Below are 21,532 nucleotides of genomic sequence, written 5' to 3'. Positions count from 1 at the left end.
GTTACCCACCCACTACCCCATAGAGACAGTGTCCTGCCCACGGCCAAAATCACACAGATTAAATATCAGGCTTAATAAAGCAAATCATGGAAATCTCATAAATATTAGAACAAATTCAACTGAGCAGAAGACTAGAAAAATTAAATGTGGGTTGTTGAACATTAGATCCATTTTTTCTAAGACTTTGTTAGTTAATGACTTGATTTGTGATAATCAGATCTCTTTGCTCTCTCTCACAGAATCCTGGCTGCAGCAAGAGGACTACCGTAAATCCTCTAATATTAGCCTGTATTTAATTAACTGCCGGGTATCATATTTTGGCCGGTGTCGGAGTCGGCGGAGGTGAATAATGGCCGGTTTTTTACTGAGGCCGGGTGGAATGTGGTAACAAGCAAGTACGGGGGGCGGTTGTGTCATCCGTCTCACTTTTGATTTGCCAGTGATAGACCGCGAGGGTAACTTTAACCGTGCAGAGACGAAGAGGAGGCGAAAATTTGATATCAAGTTCAAAGAGAACGTGCTGATTATGCTGCAGAACACTGGGGAGCAGTAGGGGTTGTATGAACTAGCCACTAGTCGACTTCACCGCTCTATAGTGACTTTTTATGCCTGTCATCGACTAGTCGCTGTCACGTGATAATGACCGGCAAGATGCAGTCCACGGAAAAGACAGCAGCCTGCTGTCAGCAGGTGACAAGCCCCAGCGTCGGGAGGCAACGCGCTGTGCCAGAGCGTCGGTACTGACACCCGCCGTAAAACGGACATTTAACCAAATTGTGACCTTTACCCTCTTGCAATTTAACCTTCCCCTCACCCCCATCCTAACCTCATATTAAACAGCTTGCACATGCAAAGCTCTGATTTTTGACGCGCTCCAGACATCTGCGTCCTGAGCACGGCCACAGTAACATTATCAAATCAGGTGTCGCCACCTCAAAAACTAATTTAACACGCGATCGTTCATGTCGGCTCATTTCCTTTTATGTTTTCTGTCTTTTATTCTTTTATTTGTGCCTGATGCTTCTCACTGCTGAGCGGGGCGCATCACCTGTTTTGTCCTCCGGTGACGCACCGATCACTGATGCGGCCACCAAGCAGCAAGCACTCCGCTGTTTTAGCGGTCGGTAGATCTTTTAGAACTGCAGTTCAAAGGTAACTCATAAGGTGAATATATATGAACCCAGGTAGCAGTTTCTCTTTAGGATTGAGAGGAGATGCAGGAAGATAATAAACAGACAGGACAGAAAAATAGTCAAATAAAAACAAGTTAGTTTTTGTACCTGCTGGTTGCAACAAACAGACACCATTGAAGGTAATCAGAAGTGAGGAACAGAAAATGAAATAATTATTTTAATGTTTAGAGCAGCAGGAACTCCGCGAGGCTGCAGGCGCATCAGTGAGTTTGCGGTCGCTGCGCAGGGGGAGGGGGGAGAGGGCTGAAGCAGGGGGAGGGGGGAGAGGGCTGAAGCAGAAACTACCGTTGTTAAAAGAAATGTGTTTAACTTTGAAAATGTTTTAATTGTCAAAAACTCCAGCGAACCATTAGTTCATTTTGCTCAAATAGAAATAGAGGCCTGCCTCTAATTCTGGCCCTCCTTCCAATAAAGGCCTGGAGCTTGATGAGCTTGAGTCAAATACAGGCCCGGGCCTGTATTTGAGGATTTACGGTATGTTAGCTTAAATGAGTGGACTCCTTCTAGTTATTTAAATCATCATATTGCTCGAAGTACAGGGCGAGGAGGAGGAGTAGCAACTGTTGCACGGAGTACAATCAGACTTGTTAATGTATGGAATTAAGTCTAGATTATGTCTCTCATTATGTGAAATCAATTCTAGGCTCTACAAGGTGTATCTGTGTGTGTGAAACCAAGCTAAAAATGCCTGTTACCTTCTGTTCTCGTGTGTGTGTGTGTGTGTGTGTGTGTGTGTGTGTGTGTGTGTAATTCGTGTCTAAACATAACGTACAGACTTGGTAGACTTGGTTGAGGTCATGCGGCTGGTCTCTATAGCTCTATGGCCGAGTTCATAACAGTTAAAAGTGAGGAACTCCACTAACGCCGGGGACACACCGGCCGCGGAAGCGCCGCGAAAATGGGGCCGCCTTCATTCGGCGCCCTTGTTGAGCTATTCTATAGACCACATGGGCCGCCGAAGCGCCGCGAATCGCCTCGCGCCGGCGCCCCAGCCCGCGCCGTGCAGCGATCATTTCGGCGTCGGCTCTATTTTTTTCGCGAGCCGCGGGTGAATCGCGTCAATTCTGGCAGGAAGTCAAACGTAGACATAAGAGGCAGGCCGGTAAAGTTAACAAAATAAAGCATTTCAAAATAAAATTCCGCAATAGTCAAATGTGTTCGTAAACAGACACTGCAGAAAAACCACACGAACACGCACACACATACACACACATCGAACTTGTGTGCGTGTGTGGCCACGTGAAGGGGGGTGTGGTTTTGGGTGTCTTTTGGAGCAAACAGGACAGAGAGGCAGAAAGTCTGAGGCAAGCAGTTAGGATGGATGACTTTAAATTAATTATGGAAGTTGAGAAACACAAGGAGCTGTACGACCCTCGAAAAACAGGTTTATTTACGTACCCATTTCGGAAGAAACTGCTAGGATACAGCTGCAGAATTGGAGAGGGTTCCAAGAGATTCAACTGGCAGAAACAACTCATACCATAGGTTCACACACACACACACACACACACACACACACACACACACATGCGCGCGCGCGCACATACGTAGAGGAAAATAGCTGAGAAAAGGCAGAGAGGAAATTGAGGACACCAAGTGTTTTAAAAGAAAAACTACAGCTGAGCCGAGGCGCGCCTCGACTGGGGCGCGTCTGATCTGAACTGAGGAGCGGCGAGCAGCGGCCGAATTTCGTGAGCGATTCGCTTCTTGGCGCTTCGCGGCGCTTCCGCGGCCGGTGTGTCCCCGGCCTAACTGTTAGAACTAGTACACATTTTTAACTGATTTAGGTTCATTTCTGATTGAAGTTTACAATACTAACCACTACTTCCTTCTGTGGTACATTCACATATAAGTCTGATTACTAACACTGATTAACTTCTTGTGTTTATTCTTCTGTTTTATGTCTAGTTCTTTTATGAATACATTTCTTTACATACATATTTACGATACGCTGATTACCTTTGGTTTGGACATCGTTGACTTCTACTTGCTGCTGATGAAGCTGTGAGAACAGAGGTTTCTCTTCATCATCCTCACTCTTTATAGAAGCCAATGTGAATGGAAACCTGGCAGCATCTGTTTTCTCCTTCAAATGGAGCTGCTCTCCCTCCAGACTGGTCCAGTTTTCTTCTTGTTCCTCCTTCATGTGGACGTGTTCTGGGTCTTTCTGGTCCTCACCTGCACTCTGTTCCTCAGGAGCTTCTTCTTTAACCAGCACCAGCTGTTGAACATCTGTAGGAAACACAGAAACATGATGTGAATTACCGATCGATGGAACTTCACATTCACATTTACTCTCACCTAAAGGATTATTAGGAACACCTGTTCAACTTCTCCTTAATGCAATTATCTAATCAACCAATCACATGGCAGTTGCATCAATGCAGTTAGGGGCGTGGTCCTGGTCAACACCATCTCCTGAACTCCAAACTGAAGGTCAGAATGGGAAAGAAAGGTGATTTAAGCTAATCTGAGCGTGGCATGGTTGTTGGTGCCAGACAGGCCGGTCTGAGTATTTCACAATCTGCTCAGTTACTGGGATTTTCACCCACAACCATTTCTAGGGTTTACAAAGAATGGTGTGAAAAGGGAAAAACATCCAGTATGCGGCAGTCCTGTGGGCCAAATGCCTTGTTGATGCTAGAGGTCAGACATTCAGATGGTAGAGTCAGAATTTGGCGTAAACATAATGAGAACATGGATCCATCATGCCTTGTTACCACTGTGCAGGCTGGTGGTGGAGGTGTCATGGTGTGGGGGATGTTTTCTTGGCACACTTTAGGCCCCTTAGTGCCAACTGGGCATGGTTTAAATGCCACTACACTCAGCTTCAAGGGCTTGGATTGGGGAGTTAAACCACCAAATAGTTCCCGAGCGCAGCCACTGCTGCAGCTCACTGCTCCTTCTGGAGATGGGTCAAATGTGGAGACGTAACTCGACCAGTATGTGATGAATATACTATTAATAATAACAGTACATTTTATTTGAGGGTTACCTTTCTCAGACCCAAGGACACCTTACAAAGATAAAATAAAGAACAATAGAAACATGTACTAACATTTACTCTAAGATTGCATATTCAGTTCAAAAATACTTTATTAATCCCAGAGGGAAGCTGATTGCTGTAGTAGCTCAGAATAATAATAATAATCAAGTCATCAAAGAGTTGTTGTATATTACAATGGCTGTTGGCAGGAAGGATCTCCAGTAGCGGTCAGTGTTGCAGCCAAACTGAAGAAGCCTCTGACTGAAGACACTCTTCCGTTGTCGGACAGTCTTGTGAAGAGAATGCTCAGGGTTGTCCATCATTTTCTTGATTCTCTGGAGAATCCTTCTTTGCATTATCTCCTCCAGTGGTTCCACAGTCGTCCCCAGAACAGAACCAGCCTTTTTTATTAGGCTGTTGAGCCTTTTCAGGTCCCTGCTTCTGATGCTGCTACCCCAACAGACGATGGCTGAAGAGATTACACTCTCAACAACAGACTTGTAGAAGATCTGCAGCATCTTGCTACAGACGTTGAAGGACCTAAGCGTCCTCAAGAAGTGCAGTCTGCTGTGTCCCTTCTTGTAAACGGCTTCGCTGTTCTTTCTCCAGTCCAGTCTGTTGTCCAGGTGAACTCCAAGGTATTTGTATTCCTCAACCATCTCCACTTCTTCTCCCATGATGGAAACAGTGTTTGACTCCACCCTGTTTCTTCTGAAGTCTAAAATCATCTCCTTTGTTTTGTTCACGTTCAAGGTCAGATGATTGTTTCCACACCATGCCACAAAGCGCTCCACCAGCTCTCTGTACTCAGCTTCCTGTCCATCTCTGATACACCCGACAACTGCAGAGTCATCTGAGTATTTCTGTAGATGACAGGTCTCTGATTTGTACTGGAAGTCTGAGGTGTACAGGGTGAAAAGGAATGGTGAGAGTACAGTCCCCTGTGGTGCTCCAATGGTACTGATCTCCTGGTTTGATGTGCAGTTCTTCAGCCTCACAAACTGTGGTCTGTTTGTCAGGTAGTCTTTAATCCAGGCGATAGTTGAGGCCCCCACCTGTGTCTTCTGGAGTTTCTGGCAAAGTACATCAGGCTGGATTGTGTTAAATGCACTGGAGAAATCAAAGAACATGACCCTCACAGTGCTGCCTGCTTTGTCCAGATGACAGTGGGTTGGTTGAAGCAGCTGGATGATGGCATCTTCAACTCCAACTCCATGGGGATAAGCAAACTGCAGCGGGTCCTGATATGTCCTAGTTTGCTTATTCAGGTGGACCAAGAGGAGTCTCTCCAGGACCTTCATGATGTGGGATGTCAGGGCAACCGGTCTGTAGTCATCAATGACTGATCAATCAATCAATACTTCATTAATCCCAGAGGGAAATAAGAGTTCCAGTACACACAATTCAGAGATCAGACATTCATGGGCAAAACGCATGACAAGAATTGGTGACTGTGGTCATTCGCAACCCGAGTCACGCTACCTTAATAGAGATAAGAGGGTTACATGAGGATTGGTTCAGGTGGAGGGAAAAAAACGCACTGATGGGTGAGTTTTCTTTGGAACTGGAACAAGGCAGGATGTCTTCCACAGGACTGGAACATTCTCCTGGGCCAGGCTGAGGTTGAAGAGGTGCTGCAGAATCCCACAGAGCTGCTCTGCACAGGCCTTCAGTACCCTGGGGCTGACACCATCTGGACCTGCAGCCTTGTTCCTGTTCAGTCTCTCCAGCTGCCTCTTCACCTGACTTCTAGAGACAGATAGGTGGGAGGGGGAGGTAAATGGGGCAGCAGCATCTCCTGACTTGGTTGAAGACAGATTTATAGAACCAGAAGAGTCCATGACTGAGTTAAAGGATAAAAGAGCTGGCGTGTGACAGGAAAATGTTGGATCAGAGGAGGATGGGATGTCTGATTGGCTGGGGACAGGCGAGGAGGATGCCGGGTTTGTTCCTGAACTGAACCTATTGAAGAACTTGTTCAGTTCATTGGCTGTGTCCAGGCTGCCATCTCTGCAATCCTTCCTCTGCTTGAAGCCTGTGATCTTCTTCATCCCTGACCAGACATCTCTGATATTGTTCCTCTGTAGGTTGTTCTCCAGCTTCTTCCTGTATGCCTCCTTGCTGTCTCTGATCTTGATCTTCAGTTACTTCTGTATACCCCTCAATAATTCCCTGTCTCCCTCCTTGAAGGCTCTTTTTTTCTCATTTAGCAGATTCTTCAGTTCACAGGTGATCCAGGGTTTGTTATTAGCGAAGCATCTCACTATTCTGGTGGGTATGATGTTGTCCACGCAGAAGTTTATATAGTCAGTGACACATCCAGTCATGGCACTGATGTCCTCATCATATCCTTGGCAGAGAGTTGTCCAATCTGTGGTCTCAAAACAACGCTGCAGGGTTTCTTCAGTGTCCTGTGACCATTTTCTCACAGTTCTTCTTGTCACAGGTTGCTTCTGAACAAGTGGTTTGTATTCTGAGCAGAGAAAAACAAGATTGTGATCTGATTGTCCCAGAGGAGGTCTTGTTTTGGACATGTATGCATTCTTTACATTTGCATAACACAAATCCAATGTCTTGTTTTCTCTGGTGGAGCAGCTGACAAACTGTTGCAATGTTAGAAGTGTAGCAGAGAGCGAGGCATGATTAAAATCACTAGATATAGGCACAAATGCATTGGGGTGCTGGGTTTGTAGCTTAGCGACAACGGAACTGATGGCATCACATGCAATTTCAGCAATGGCTGAAGGTGGAATATAAACGGTTGCCAAGACAACACTGGGCGACAACTTACTGCCAAGAGTTCAACATCTGGGCTGCAGAGACGACATTTCACTGAAACATGACCTGGATGGCACCATCTGTTGTTGACAAGCACTGCCACTCCACCTACTTTTCTTTTCCCACTCCTCTTCAGATCTCTGTCTGCTCGTACAGTCAGGAATCCTTGCAGAGAGACGCTGGAATCGGAGATATGGTCCTGCAGCCACGTCTCAGTGAAACACATAACACTGCACTGCCGATACTCTGGCTGAGTCCTTGTAAGGACTTGGAGTTCATCGATCTTGCTGGCCAGTGATCTCACATTGCCCATTATGATCGATGGAAGAGATGGTTTGAATTTCCTCTTTCTCCATTTTGCTCCCGTTCTGCATTCATGCCTCTTGCGTTTTAGCTCATTTGGGATTTGTGGCTTCAGTTGAGCTATTATTTCAAACTTTCCAATGTTAATCAGCTGCTACCGATTGTAAACCAGCTTGTTGCCATGGTTACGCATCATGACAAATGCTCAAAAAGTGAAAAAATAGCAGATCCTAGCAAAAATTCTTTAAGCTTCACAGCACCAGAAACAGAAAAGTAAAATGTCCAAAAAAATAGTTTTTCTTGAAAAACTAGAAGAAAAAAATTTCGAAAAAAGGCTAAACTTACAGTCAACAGAGCTACTCCAACATGCAGCCACCCAGAGCAGCGCAGTTCCGGAACGACTTTACAGTAATCTTCATACTAAGCAAGCACACAGCGATGGTGGAGAGGAAAATTTCCTTTTAACAGGAAGACATCTCCAAAGGATCCTGGCTCAGTATAAGCAGCTGTATCGTCCAGCAATGGTCAGTGTTCACCTACAGATTGACCTACATGCCATCGGTTGTCTACAGACATGAATCTGCCTCTGTGCATCTCTTAATCTTCCAAGTTGCAGGAAAAGATTCGACACTGAGTGTTTACACTCAGATTGTCAACATCATGTTCCCTTCTCAAGGTTCTTTTCTGCCAAGCCTGTCTGCTTATCTAGGCCGTCCTGTTTCAGTCATACTCTGCTGGTTTCAGCGTCCTAGCAACCTGATTTTATTTCTGTCATCTGATTTTTGGCATTAAAATACTTTTGAGTTTTACACTTTTGTGTTTTGATCCTTTCCAAAGCCGACAGTATTAGGAAAATAAAAATAAGATACGCTAAATGACTAGTATGTGGCAATGTATAAGCCTTATGTAAAATATAAGGCTGAAAAATACAACCGATTTATTCTATTGTAGAGAGGGATGTTTATTTTCTCGTATTACCGCCCCTACTCCTCTCCCAGCTAGGGAAAGGAGGGGGGACTCCCTGCACATCATTTCATTGCTTTGTTGCCCACCCCCCCTCGCCCGTCCTCAGCTGCGACAATGGTCGTGTGCCGCCGAAGCGCCGCGAAACAGGGACCGCCTTCATTCGTCGCCCTTGTTATCCTATTCTGCAGCACTTTGGCGCTCCAGCCCGCGCCATGCAGCGATAGTTTCGGCGCCTGCACTATTTTTTTCGCGAGGCGCGGGTGAACCGCGTGAGTTTGAAAAGACTGCTGAAGAGTGGAGGAAATTGTCTGAGAATATTCCAGAATGTCTACCAGAAAAAGGGGAAGCAGCGTGAGCTCTGCATAGAGCGTAATGCTGCGGCAGTTTTATTTGATGTTTTCAGGTTAACTTTTCAATACAAGGCCTCGAGGCACACAATAAACTTAGGAAGCATGTTGAGGGGAAACATACTTTTGTCATTACTTATTTTACCGTTCAACTTACCACTGACACAACAAAAATGCTTAAAACTGAAGATTTACCTCCTACTTCTTCATCACCATCATCTCTGCATGGCTGAATTGCTTCTGCTGCTCCGCTGAATGTGTGCTGTGACGGTGGCTCCACCCCCCGAGGAGTGGAGCCACACAACATGAGTTCATAAAACTGTCGCCATCTGGTGGATAGGTAGCGCAATATCGGCCATGTCGGCCGTCTTTTTGGCCGATAGCCGATAGTGTTAATGACCTATATATCGGTCGGGCCCTAATCTGAATGCTGGTAACAAGCCTTACAGATTTACTCTCAGGTGGAGCATCAAAGTGTCTGCTTTTAATGTCACGCCTGATACTTAAAACTTTATTGTTATTGTTGTTGAATGCTTTGTAATTCCGACCAGACACGGAGTCAGAGGTGAAAGAGAAAGGAAAAGACAAATGGTTGGAGGGGGGGGGGGGGGTCCACAAAAATAAACAATAATGAACAAGAGTCTGCTTCTAGACCTGCAGAAAGAGACAAGAAAAAAAAATAGCAAAAAAAAAAAGAAAAAAAAAGGGACACAACAACAATACAACAAGATCTAGCTATCACTGCGTCAACCTGATGATGAAATATATAATCAACATTGTTTAACTGAACAATCACACGATAATAAATCACAGTGCATTAAGTGCCCACCACAGCCTTAAGACCTGTGTTGAACGTGCCCAAGCCCATACTTATGAGAGCACCATGTGAGCACCTGTGTGTGTACACACGCTTGTTTATGTAAGGTTTCTCTATAGGAGCGTCCAATAGAGAGTGTGAGGGGCCACAGATCCACCCCCCAAAGAAGTGCAGGAGACGGGGGGGGGGGAGCTCCAAGTCCCAGAGATCCAGGAGCTGCCCCAGAACACAGGAACCCCAAGGAGACTGCAACCAGGAAGGCCCCCGCCCCCCTCGAGAGGCACAGAGGATCGCACCGGGGGTCCACAACCAGCAGCCGGCAGAGTCCCGGGAGATATCAGCGGCAAGCCCACAGGCCCGCCTGCAGCCTCCCACCCCCTAGCCAGCCGAGCCCGGGCCCCAGCGACCCAGGGGCGACCACCCCCGCCGGGGACCCAGCAGAGCCCAGAGACCCAGACCCCACCAGGCAGCCACCGGGATTGATCAGTGTTCTAATCTAAGCTTCTGTTGATTAATAGAATATTCCATTTGACAACGTTTCAAGTGAAACAAAACCGGTTTGCTGCTAAAAAATATGAAATAAAACAACAAAATTATCAGGCTGAAATAACAGACTCTCATTATAAAAGGCTCAATAATATGCATTAGATTAGTGTTTAGTTCCTTTTTCCATCTGATATTTATAGTTAAAATATATTTATATATTTGACCTACATTTCAGTAACATTTTAAGTTTGTATTAATAACACTCATCTTAGTCAAAATAACACATAAATATATCCAGTAAAATATAATGCATTTCATTAACATGCATTTGTGTTGGAAATGGCATTAACATTTAATTTCTGCTACTAACAGTGTAATGGTGGCATGTTGATTATGTACGGGTTGGCAATAATCCAGTTTAAATTATGTTCAAAGATAGAGTGTTTGTGAATTATATACCACAACGGCTTGCCACACTTTCTGCTCCTGTGTGTGGAGCAGACTTGTAGCAGTAATGTGACTCCTACCTGCAGCGGTTCTGATCCGTAGCGCTGCAGGATGCAGAATAAACAGGATGGTGGGGACTTTTCATCCGCTTGTAGTTTAGTCTTAGTTTTACCATCATCATATATTTTTCTGTGCGCCACTTGATCGTGAGACTGCTACCCGTTAGCTTTAGCATTAGCCAATCTGCGTGTAGCAGCACTTTTGATCCCAACCTTTGGACCGGTTCTGCCTTTGCTGGTTCCTGTATTTTCCTCCACTGCATCCAGATGACCACACTGTGCGCCAGTAAAAAGCATTTTTCTTACATGTAACTTACTTTTGTTCAATAAAGTTCTGGGGAAAATGGTAATTCAAAGATGTTGCACCAGTGCAACGTTTAAAAATAGACATGCGGAGTAGGGATGGGGGTAGGGCTGGGTGATATGGCCTCAAATCTATATTGTGATATAATATGAAGCATGTGCAGTAACGATATATATTGCGATATAGTTTGTTCCTCTGTTTATATATGTCAAAATAACATGATTTTAAATATCCTCATGTGGCAAATATATGCCACTTGAGGCTTATAGACCTCCTCCTCCGCCCACTCCATGCTTGCAGTCACCGCCATTCTGTTGTCCCATTGTCAGCAGGGTGCACATCTTAGTGACATCATGTGTTATCGCAATATCGCGGTATTGCGATATAGCCAAAAACTCTATCATTACCCAATTTTATATCGTTTCTACCTTATATCGTTTATATTGCCCACCCCTAGATGGGGGCATGCCAAGAAGTGATCTCACCCTGGGCACCAAAGTGGGTTGGGCTGGACAAGAGACAGGTACCGGTAATTAATTCATCCATCTGTACCTGTCCAGAACACACACACACACACACACACACACACACACACACACACACACACACACACACACACCAGTACCTGTGTCCATGCTGTAACACACACACACACACACACACACACACACGCACACGCGCACACACACACACACACACACACACACACCAGTACCTGTGTCCATGCTGATGAAGCAGTCCCAGCTGATGGATGATCCTGAAGTGGTAGCAGGTTTTCTTTAGCCGTGTTTAGCTAACAGCTGCAATAGAAACAAAGCAGGAGAGCTGATTAAGATGCTGCTTCAGAACAACGCAGGAGATTAAAGATCCAACGCTTTGGTTCTGATCAGCTGAGGACACATCCAGTCTGGAAAAGAGGACCTTTGCTCACCAGAGTTCACGGAGTAGAGCTAACCGCTTTTTCCTCCAGAGTCACATTCAGATTCGGGCCTTTTCCGTCGGAGAGTGTGAGCAGGATGGATGAGAGAGCGAGCAGCGATCCTGCATCATGACCAACTCAGATGAGCGAGTCTGATAGAGGGAACCTCTTCAATCTGATGAAAGCAGCAAAACGAGCGCGTTTCTCAGAGAGGCCAAAGGAACAGCAGCAGATCCAGAGGGCAGGAAGTCTAGAGAAAAGCTTTTCTCACCCATCACCTGCTTCTGGAGCTCCGATTGTCACGAAGACCGCAGAATAGCTTCTCTGCTTCTGGAAAGAACTCCACCAAGTTGTTGAGGAGGAGAAGAAAGTTTCCACAGCCTGGTGAGAAGATTTCTGCAGCAGCAGCAGTTAGTCGCTTTAGCTGATCAACTCTCCCAGAGACTGAAGTGAAGACATTCAACAACAACAAGCTAGCTCTGCTAGCAGCTTCCGGTTTCTGCTTTTTCCGGTGGTCCGTGACCAGCGTAAAGGTGCACTAGCGCCACCTGCTGGCTGGATACACATTTATTCTGTTCCACAGACCCGTGTTCAGTAATCAGCAGGGGTCACATTTATCAAACACTGCGTAGTATCCTTACTAAAACCGTACTGAAGCTCAGCAAAAAAAATGTACTTACGCCAAGTAGGTTTGTGATCTATCAAACATGGAGTACACAATCATAAACACCGCAAAAATGGCAACAAATGATCATTTCCCTTGCCAAAAATTGTTTATGAATGTGGAAGAGACCCAGCATCCTGTGATGGCACTAATAACATCAAGAGATAATAAATAAAGTAATAATTAGGTCAATTTAACTCTTTACACGTGACCAGGACTCTGTAATCAATTTTTGGCAAGGGAAATTATCTTTTTATTTTTATTTTATTTTTTTGCCATTTTTGGGGTGTTTATGATGATACAGTAGACAGTATGAGTACAATAACATCAACAGATAATACATAAAACCCTTATTTGGTCAATTTTAGCCTCCATGAAAAACTGAGTGATTCAATCACTTTTTGGCAAGTAAAATGCCATTTTAGTTGTCTACAATTAAATCATCAATAAAGAATTTAAAGATATTTTGAGGCGTTTCTTATAGGTAAACAGGAGGGTGTAGTCTCTATTTGGCAAGTGACAATCTTAATTTTATGTGCTGAAGTGCTTTTATCTTGTTACTTTTAAATAGAGCAACATAATGTATAGATAGTAACCTACACAGTGTCATTAAAGCCAAAGCTTGATCAGTTTAAATACTATTTTTTTAAGGAAAAAAGTGCCCCAAACTAGTTAACTGTGGCTCCATGTCAAGTGGACTAAAGAAAGGAAGGTGGAAAAATCAAATCGCTGGAGAATTGTTTATTTCCATTTATACAGCGTTTGACTTTACATTCAATGGGTGCCATTTTACATTGTTTATTTATTTTTTAGTATCAAGGCTGTAACATAAAGAAAGCCAGTTCTTACCACAAACCATCTTTCAGTCGCAAATATTGCAAAAAGGATTAATATATCCTCATTGTGAACGTTTAAGACAAATAGCAACACTTAAAACAACTTCCGAACTGGAAAAACTAATATCCGCAATAAACATCTGTTTTAGTACCGGACGAGGTTATCTCTGCTTTCTCAATGTCCATATTGCTAGATATGCTGAGTTTTAGGGCGAAATCCCGGGAAATTTCGTCTAGAAATGCAATTACCCTAACCGTCCGCGACCCCACGGTGGCTAATCATTTTTTGGCACCGAGTTGATTCATGGCACAACACCGGCGCGGGAAAAACAGAAACTAACTTCTGGTCTAAGCTCTGGGCAGCTGGTGACGTTTCACATGGAGCTCTGCTTAAACAGCTACAGTAAACAACGCCTGACTCCGGTGTTTCTGCGTTAATGTTATAGCAGGGAACATTGTGTCATCAATCAGATGTAGCTTCTGAATCCTCTACTAGTCGATCAGATTTGTTTTTCTCTGGGATACGGCAACGAGAACGGATATTGGATTACCGGAGATGTTCAACCGAACTCCGACCCCACCAGCTGGATATCACTACCAGAGATGCAGACATGTTTTAGACCGTTTGACTCAGAAGACCTGCGACCCGATTTGGACATAGAGGATTCTGTTCATCTTCAGAACCAAAATCGGTACAGTTTGTTTACTTTTCTTAAATATTTCATTTCTGTGCTCCACTGGGAGCTCTAAGCTGATGAGTTCTCAGCTGGTCTTAGCTCCATCATGTGTCCCAATATAGTTCAGTAATCTACAGTTTTACTGCTGTGTGTATTTATCGATATAACTCTGGAAAATTTTTAACCGACACTTTACCAGAATAAATCTTCCTGATGCTGGAGTAACTCCTTAGCTCAACTCGTTGTTTGCACTAATCCAGGACGTCATGGAGGTTCTAACGTTGAAATATAGAGATCATCTTTTAGATTATATCTGTGTGTGTGTGTGTGTGTGTGTGTGTGTGTGTGTGTGTGTGTGTGTGTGTGTGTGTGTGTGTGTGTGTGTGTGTGTGTGTGTGTGTGTGTGTGTGTGTGTGTGTGTGTGTGTGTGTGTGTGTGTTGTAGCTTTCCCAAAGGACGTGTTCTTTCCTTACCGGAGCTAACACGGTTAGCAGTGTTGCTGCAGTCATGCTAACGGGACTCGTCTAGAGTCCAGAAGTAGCGGTGCGGTTCTAGATGGATTTATAGATGTAGGTTATTATTTTAGATCAGACCTTTTATTTAAAAATGCGTGTAGGACACGGACACATGGCTCAGACCTTTTGCCGCAGCTGTAAATGCAACGTTACATAATAATTAGGAGAATGAAAGTAAACAAATAACAGTGATTCACAATATTAGCATCAGCAGCTAGCTTGTTTTACGTGCTGGATTGACGTATGCAAAACACAGTTCTTCACTGTCTGGAGGAGAGGATTTGGATTTTCTGTAATGATTTATGACAAAAGTCCTTAACAAAATAAATAACTGAACCCAGTAAATGTTTATATAGATGGTAAAGTGTAGTTATTTTGCATTTCTACAATTTTTATGACGAGCCAATACCTTTAACCCTTCACCACTGAAATCAGTTTGTTCATTCCAATCCTCCTAAATAATCCTCCAATCATCCAACTGGAATCCTTAAGGGTCCCGTAACGTCCATCCTGTCAGAACAGGCCTTGGGAGCCCAGGTGTTACAAGAACTAACGGTGTCTGCTCACCAGCGAGAGCCTCCAAACTGTGAAGGTTGGTCTCCAAACATGAACTTTAAATTCATGCATTTATCTCCTCTTGTAACACTTGAACATGTTTTAAAAGGCTCGTATCATGATATGTTACACCTCCCAGACCAAAGATAAGATAAAACATTATCATAAACACTGCAGAGACATCATTATTTATGAAATATGTTATTTTCCTGAGCCATTACTTCAGCCAAGATATAGGACTGCATGGATTTGATGAAACCATGCTGTCTCATGCAGTCCTATATGTGTAACACACACACACACACACACACACAAAGACAAGTAATGTGTCTATAGATATTGTGATGTCTTAGTAAATATTGTATTTGGTGAAAGATAAACTTTATTGTATTTATCCTAGTGGATCTATAATTAAACGGATAAACTAGTATTAGCACATCAAAAGTCAAAAACAAAAAGTTATTATCAGGAGAGGGAGAATGTATTAGTGGTTAGCAGCAGTGTGCTAGTCGATGACCCCCTCCATGAGGCCACCACAGCTCAGCAGAACGTCATTGTAGCTTCTTCTGGGGAGAAAAACACTTACAGAGAAAATAAAGTTAACAGCTGAAATTGCACAAAATAGTACAGTTAAAGAGCAGACTGTAGAAGAAAGCAGTAGAGTGTGAAAAGTGGTCAGTGTATCCTCCAGCAGTCTAAGCCTATAGCAGCATAACTACAGAGATAACTCTGGATAATCTATCCTATTTACATGTAGGCATGTTGGAGGCAGGGCAAGGGAGAGCCGTCTTTACCGACTGTACACTCCACCTCCCTGTACTCCCCCACTTGTCCAGATTTAGGCTAACATCAGATTTTAACCATAGGCCCTATCAAATAAAAATGTTTTAAGCCTATTCTTAAAAGTAGACAAAGTGTCTGCCTCACGGACTAAAGCTGGGAGCTGGTTCCACAGGAGAGGAGCCTGATAACTAAAAGATCTGCCTCCCATCCTAAGTTTAGATATTCTTGGAACCACCAGTAGACCTGCAGTCTGAGAGCGAAGTGCTCGGTTAGGAACGTATGGAACAATCAGATTACTGATGTATGATGGACCTTGATTATTAAGAGCTTAAATGTGAGAAGAAGGATCTTAAAATCTATTCTGAATTTAACAGGTAGCCAATGTAGGGAAGCTAAGACAGGAGAGATATGATCTCTCTTTTTAATTCTCATCATAACTCTAGCTGCAGCATTTTGGACAAGCTGAAGACTTTTAACTACATTCTGTGGACTTCCTGAAAGTAATGAATTACAGTAATCCAGTCTTGATGTAATAAATGCATGAACTAGTTTTTCAGCATCACTCCTGGAAAGGATGCTTCTAATCTTAGCAATATTCCGAAGGTGGAAAAAGGAAATCCAACAAACTTGTGAAACATGGGATTTGAATGACATGTCCTGGTCAAAGATAACACCAAGGTTCCTTGCTTTGTTCTCAGAGATTAATGTAATGCCATTAAGGTCAGGCGATTGGCTAAGCAATTTCCTTTTCTGGATTTCTGGTCCAAAGATGAGAACTTCCATCTTGTCTTGATTTAAAAGCAAAAAGTTTAGAGTCATCCAATTTTTTATGTCCTCAAGACAAGCCTGTAATCTACCCAACCGATTAGGTTCATCAGGGTTAATGGATAAATATAACTGAGTATCGTCAGCATAACAGTGGAAGTTTATCCCATGCTGTCTAATGATTTTACCAATTGGGAGCATATATATAGTAAAAAGAATTAGTCCAAGCACTGAACCCTGTGGTACTCCGCAAGTAACCCTGGAGTATGAAGACGATTTGTCATGTACATTTACAAAATGAAATCTGTCAGACAGGTAGGATTTAAACCAGCCTAACGCTGTTCCTTTGATCCCTACAACATGTTCAAGTCTTTCTAAAAGAACATTGTGATCAACTGTGTCAAAGGCAGCACTGAGATCTAACAAGACTAGAACAGACACAAGATTCTTATCTGTGGCCATGAGAATATCATTTGTAACTCTCACTAATTCAGTTTCAGTGCTGTGATACTCTCTAAAACAAGACTGAAATTCCTCAAACAGAGCATTAGTGTTTAAATGCTGACATACTTGGATGGCCACTATTTTCTCCAGGACTTTGGATAAAAATGGAAGGTTAGATATTGGTCTATAATTCATTGGGTCATCTGGATCCAGAGAAGGCTTCTTAAGTGAAGGTTTGATTACAGCAACCTTAAAATCTTGTGGTACATACCCATTTACTAAGGATAGATTGATTATATCTAGAATGGGGGCAGTAACCAAAGGAATTGCATCTTTAAATAATTTGGTTGGGATTGGATCCAAAATGCAAGTTGAAGGTTTAGATGAAGCTAATATTTTTGATAACTCTGAAAGCTCAACTGGATCAAAATGGTTCAAGCACAGATGAGGTTCTACAGTCACCTCTGATGCTGCCTCACTTACTGAGGAAGAAGAAATCGCATTAGGGAGGATGCTAAAGATTTTGTTTCTAATAGAATTAATTTTACTTGTAAAAAATCCCATGAAGTCATTGCTGCTGAGGGCTAAGGGAATAGATGGCTCAGAGCTATGATTCTGTGTAAGTTTAGCAACTGTACTGAAAAGAAATTTAGGATTATGCTTATTCTCCTCAATTAATGCTGAAAAATAAGCAGTTCTAGTTTGTTTAAGCTTATTTTTATAAAGCACAAGACTATTTTTCCAGGATAGGTAGGCCTCCTCATGGTGCGTAGAGCGCCATGTTCTCTCCAATTTCCTAGAGTTTTGTTTTAAGGCTCATAGATGAGAGTTAAACCAGGGAGCTAACTTCCTGTCCCTAATTACCTTCTTTTTTAAAGGGGCTACATCATCTAATGCCACACGTAAAGAGGAAGTAACATTATGAACTAAGGCAACAATTTGTGAGGGGCTAGAACTGAAAATATTGCCCTCTGCTACATGCCTCTGAGATGCTGAGGACAGTAAAGATGGAACAGTTGATTTAAAAGACGCAACTGCGTTGTCAGATAGAGACCGACTATAGTGAAATTTACTTTCATGTCTCGAGAACTCAGTTATAAAAAACTCAAAGGTTATCAGAAAGTGGTCCGAGAGGACTGGATTATGTGGAAAGATTGTTATTTCCTCACACTCTATGCCATAATTCAGAACAAGGTCCAATGTATGATGGCAGGAGTGGGTGGAGCTATGTATTCTTTGAGTAAAACCAATTGAGTCTAAGATATTACTAAAGGCTACATTGAGGCTATCATTTTCAATGTCCACATGAATGTTGAAATCCCCCACTACAATGACCTTATCAATATTTAGCACCACATCAGATAAAAAATCAGAGATCTGATCCAAAAACTCAGTAAGGGCCTGGTGGACGATATAAAACTACAAACAAGAGTGGTTTTACAGTTTTGCAATCTGGATTAGGAAAACTAAGAATAAGATGTTCAAACGAACTGTAACTATTAATCTGTAAGGGACTGATTAATAAGTCCGAATGAAAAATGGTTGCCACTCCTCCTCCTCGCCCTGTACTTCGAGCAATATGATGATTTAAATAATTTGAAGGAGTCGACTCGTTTAAGCTAACATAGTCCTCTTGCTGCAGCCAGGATTCTGTGAGAGAGAGCAAAGAAATCTGATTATGACAAATCAACTCATTAACTAACAAAGTCTTAGAAAAAATGGATCTAATGTTCAACAACCTGTCACGTTTAGGAGCAGGAGGTTAGGACCCAAGATGCAGAACCCAGGATGACAAGAGGCAGGAGTGGAATTGTAAGTGAAAATCCTTTATTTTGAGGAAGAACAAAAATAAATCCAAACGGCAGGGAGCCAAAATCCAAAAATCCAGGGAGTCAAAAGCACAAGAGGGACGAGCAGACTGACAGAACAAATAACGCTGACAAACAACAATGGACCGACAAGAACACAGAGACAGACAGGGCTTAAATACACTGAGAGGAGCAATCAGGGAAACAGGAAGCAGGTGTGTGGGGTGAGCTGCTGGAGGGAAGGCAGGTGACACTAATCAACTCAATGGGGAAAACAGAAACAGAGGATGGCAAATACCTTAACACAAAACTAAACAACAATTTCCTAAAGACAGAGGGAAGGACTAACACAAACTAGCTGGAGGAGGACATGGTACATACACACACACTGAGCTGGGGACAACGAGGCTGGAGCTGACCTGGGAGGAAACAGTAAAAGATAACATCAGACACTAGACTGACACACAGAAACTGACACAGAAAAAGGACACAAGAGGGCGCCAAAGGGCTACAACATAAGACACATAACAGGGATGCAGACAAGGACACATGAGGGCGCTAAGAGAGCACAAGGGGAGCTGGGGGAACAAAGGGACACAAGAGGGAATCTAGAGAGGGATGGAGGACACCAGGAGGAACATAAAGGAAGGGGGCTGACGCAGACCATGACAGTACCCCCCCCCCCCCCCCCTCAAAGGGCGGATCCCAGACGCCCACAGGAACCAGGAGCAGGGCGGGAGGAGGGGGACCCGGAGGGAGGGCCCAGAGGAACCGAGGGACCACAGGAGAGGCGGCAGGGATCAGCAGAGTGAGGAGGCCTGCCCCTGCGGCAGATGAGGAGGCAACGGGCCCTGGGAGGCTGGCGCCTGGGGCAGATGAGGAGACGAGGATGGACCCTTGGGGGTCGGCGCCTGGGGCAGATGAGGAGACGAGGATGGACCCTTGGGGGTCGGCGCCTGGGGCAGATGAGGAGACGAGGATGGACCCTTGGGGGCCTGCGCCTGGGGCAGATGAGGAGGTGACGACAGTCCCTTGGAGGGCGGCGCCTGCAGTAGAGGCGCCCTGCAGGCTGGGCTGGGGACACAGGCTGGACCGGTGCGACCTTCAGAATCACCACTGGAACTAGAGACAGAAGAGACATCAGACCAGAGGCGACGTCGTCAGGCGAGCCGACGTCAGGGGAGGCGACGTCGTCAGGCGAGCCGACGTCAGGGGAGGCGACGTCGTCAGGCGAGCCGACGTCAGGGGAGGCGACGTCATCAGGGGAGGCGACATCAGGGGAGGCGACATCAGGGGAGGCGACATCAGGGGAGGCGACATCAGGGGAGGCGACATCAGGGGAGCCGACATCAGGGGAGCCGACATCAGGGGAGCCGACATCAGGGGAGCCGACATCAGGGGAGCCGACATCAGGGGAGGCGACATCAGGCGAGCCGAAATCAGGGGAGGCGACATCAGGCGAGCCGACATCAGGGGAGGCGACGTCATCAGGGGAGGCGACGTCATCAGAGGTGGCGGCGACGTCAGACGAGACGACTGCGGGGACGTCATCAGAGGTGGCGGCGACGTCGCCAGAGGGGACGTCATCAGAGGCGACGACTTTGGACATGTCGTCATCAGAGGCGACGACTTTGGACATGTCGTCATCAGGGGCGTCGACTTTGGAACAGGAAGGGGCGTCGACTTCGGAACAGGAAGGGGCGTCGACTTCGGAACAGGAAGGGGCGTCGACTTCGGAACAGGAAGGGGCGTCGACTTCGGAACAGGAAGGGGCGTCGACTTCGGAACAGGAAGGGGCGTCGACTTCGGAACAGGAAGGGCCGTTGACCACCATCGACTTCGGGTCCAGATGGATGGGCTGGACCGGAGCCTCTTGGACAGGCTGGGCCGGGACCGGGACCTCTTGGACCTCATCAGTCAAAGCAGGACGCGATGCGACCCTCGGGACCACCGCTGGAGCAGGACGCGATGCGACCCTCGGGACCACCGCTGGAGCAAGACGCGATGCGACCCTCGGGACCACCGCTGGAGCAAGACGCGATGCGACCCTCGGGACCACCGCTGGAGCAAGACGCGATGCGACCCTCGGGACCACCGCTGGAGCAAGACGCGATGCGACCCTCGGGACCACCGCCGGAGCAGGACGCGATGCGACCCTCGGGACCACCGCCGGAGCAGGACGCGATGCGACCCTCTGGACCACCGCCGGAGCAGGACGCGATGCGACCCTCGGGACCACCGCCGGAGCAGGACGCGATGCGACCCTCGGGACCACCGCCGGAGCAGGACGCGATGCGACCCTCGGGACCACCGCCGGAGCAGGAGGCGATGCGTCCACCGGGACCACCGCCGGAGCAGGAGGCGATGCGTCCACCGGGACCACCGCCGGAGCAGGAGGCGATGCGTCCACCGGGACCACCGCCGGAGCAGGAGGCAATGCGTCCACCGGGACCACCGCCGGAGCAGGAGGCGATGCGTCCACCGGGACCACCGCCGGAGCAGGAGGGTTGCGGCGTCGTCGGCGTGGTTTTTCTTGGCTCAGCTGAGGTATAGAGAGGACACTGGCAGGAATTGAGGAGGAATGACAGCCCACCGGAGAGTAAGTGGTGGCGCTGTCAGGACCTGGTGAGGGTGTGGCGGTGTAACCCATCTGAGATGCTGAGGTGGCATGAGCGACTAGTGGAGGAGGATCTCGGCCAAAAGTGCGGAGGAGCAATGCAGCAAAGTCCCAAAACGACACCGCCCTAAGATCCTCTATGTCAAAGTGGTCAGCAACCCACTGCAAGGCCTTACCCCTCAACCAAAGCACCATATACGACACCTTGTCGAACTCTGAGGATTTCAAGTCCAAACAACGGGCACAGTTCCGAATGAACTCCA

General features: G+C 45.6%; 1 protein-coding gene across 5 annotated transcripts in view; it reads right to left on the bottom strand.

Moving 5' to 3' along the window:
* The window catches only part of LOC107374645 (oocyte zinc finger protein XlCOF6-like), a 139,089-nt gene extending 126,960 nt beyond the window's left edge, over positions 1 to 12,129 (bottom strand). The window contains exons 1-4 of one of the 5 annotated variants that reach the window (XM_070548433.1): positions 11,877 to 12,129; positions 11,618 to 11,780; positions 11,402 to 11,486; positions 3,153 to 3,425 (exon numbers count right to left, since the gene is read on the bottom strand). In XM_070548433.1, the coding sequence (XP_070404534.1) occupies positions 3,153 to 3,425; positions 11,402 to 11,411 (283 nt within the window). In that variant the 5' untranslated portion in view covers positions 11,412 to 11,486; positions 11,618 to 11,780; positions 11,877 to 12,129. Of the gene's footprint in view, positions 1 to 3,152; positions 3,426 to 4,373; positions 4,483 to 11,401; positions 11,487 to 11,617 lie in introns of those variants that run through there. The other 4 variants (XM_070548435.1, XM_070548434.1, XM_070548436.1 and 1 more) reach the window with 4 other exon arrangements.
* Between the last annotated feature and the right edge of the window lie 9,403 nt (positions 12,130 to 21,532).

This window comes from Nothobranchius furzeri, chromosome 2, assembly GCF_043380555.1.
Source record: "Nothobranchius furzeri strain GRZ-AD chromosome 2, NfurGRZ-RIMD1, whole genome shotgun sequence".
Lineage (NCBI taxonomy): Eukaryota > Metazoa > Chordata > Actinopteri > Cyprinodontiformes > Nothobranchiidae > Nothobranchius > Nothobranchius furzeri.
The sequence above is the reverse complement of the archived record's forward strand: the minus strand, read 5'-3'. Positions and strand labels throughout refer to the sequence as shown.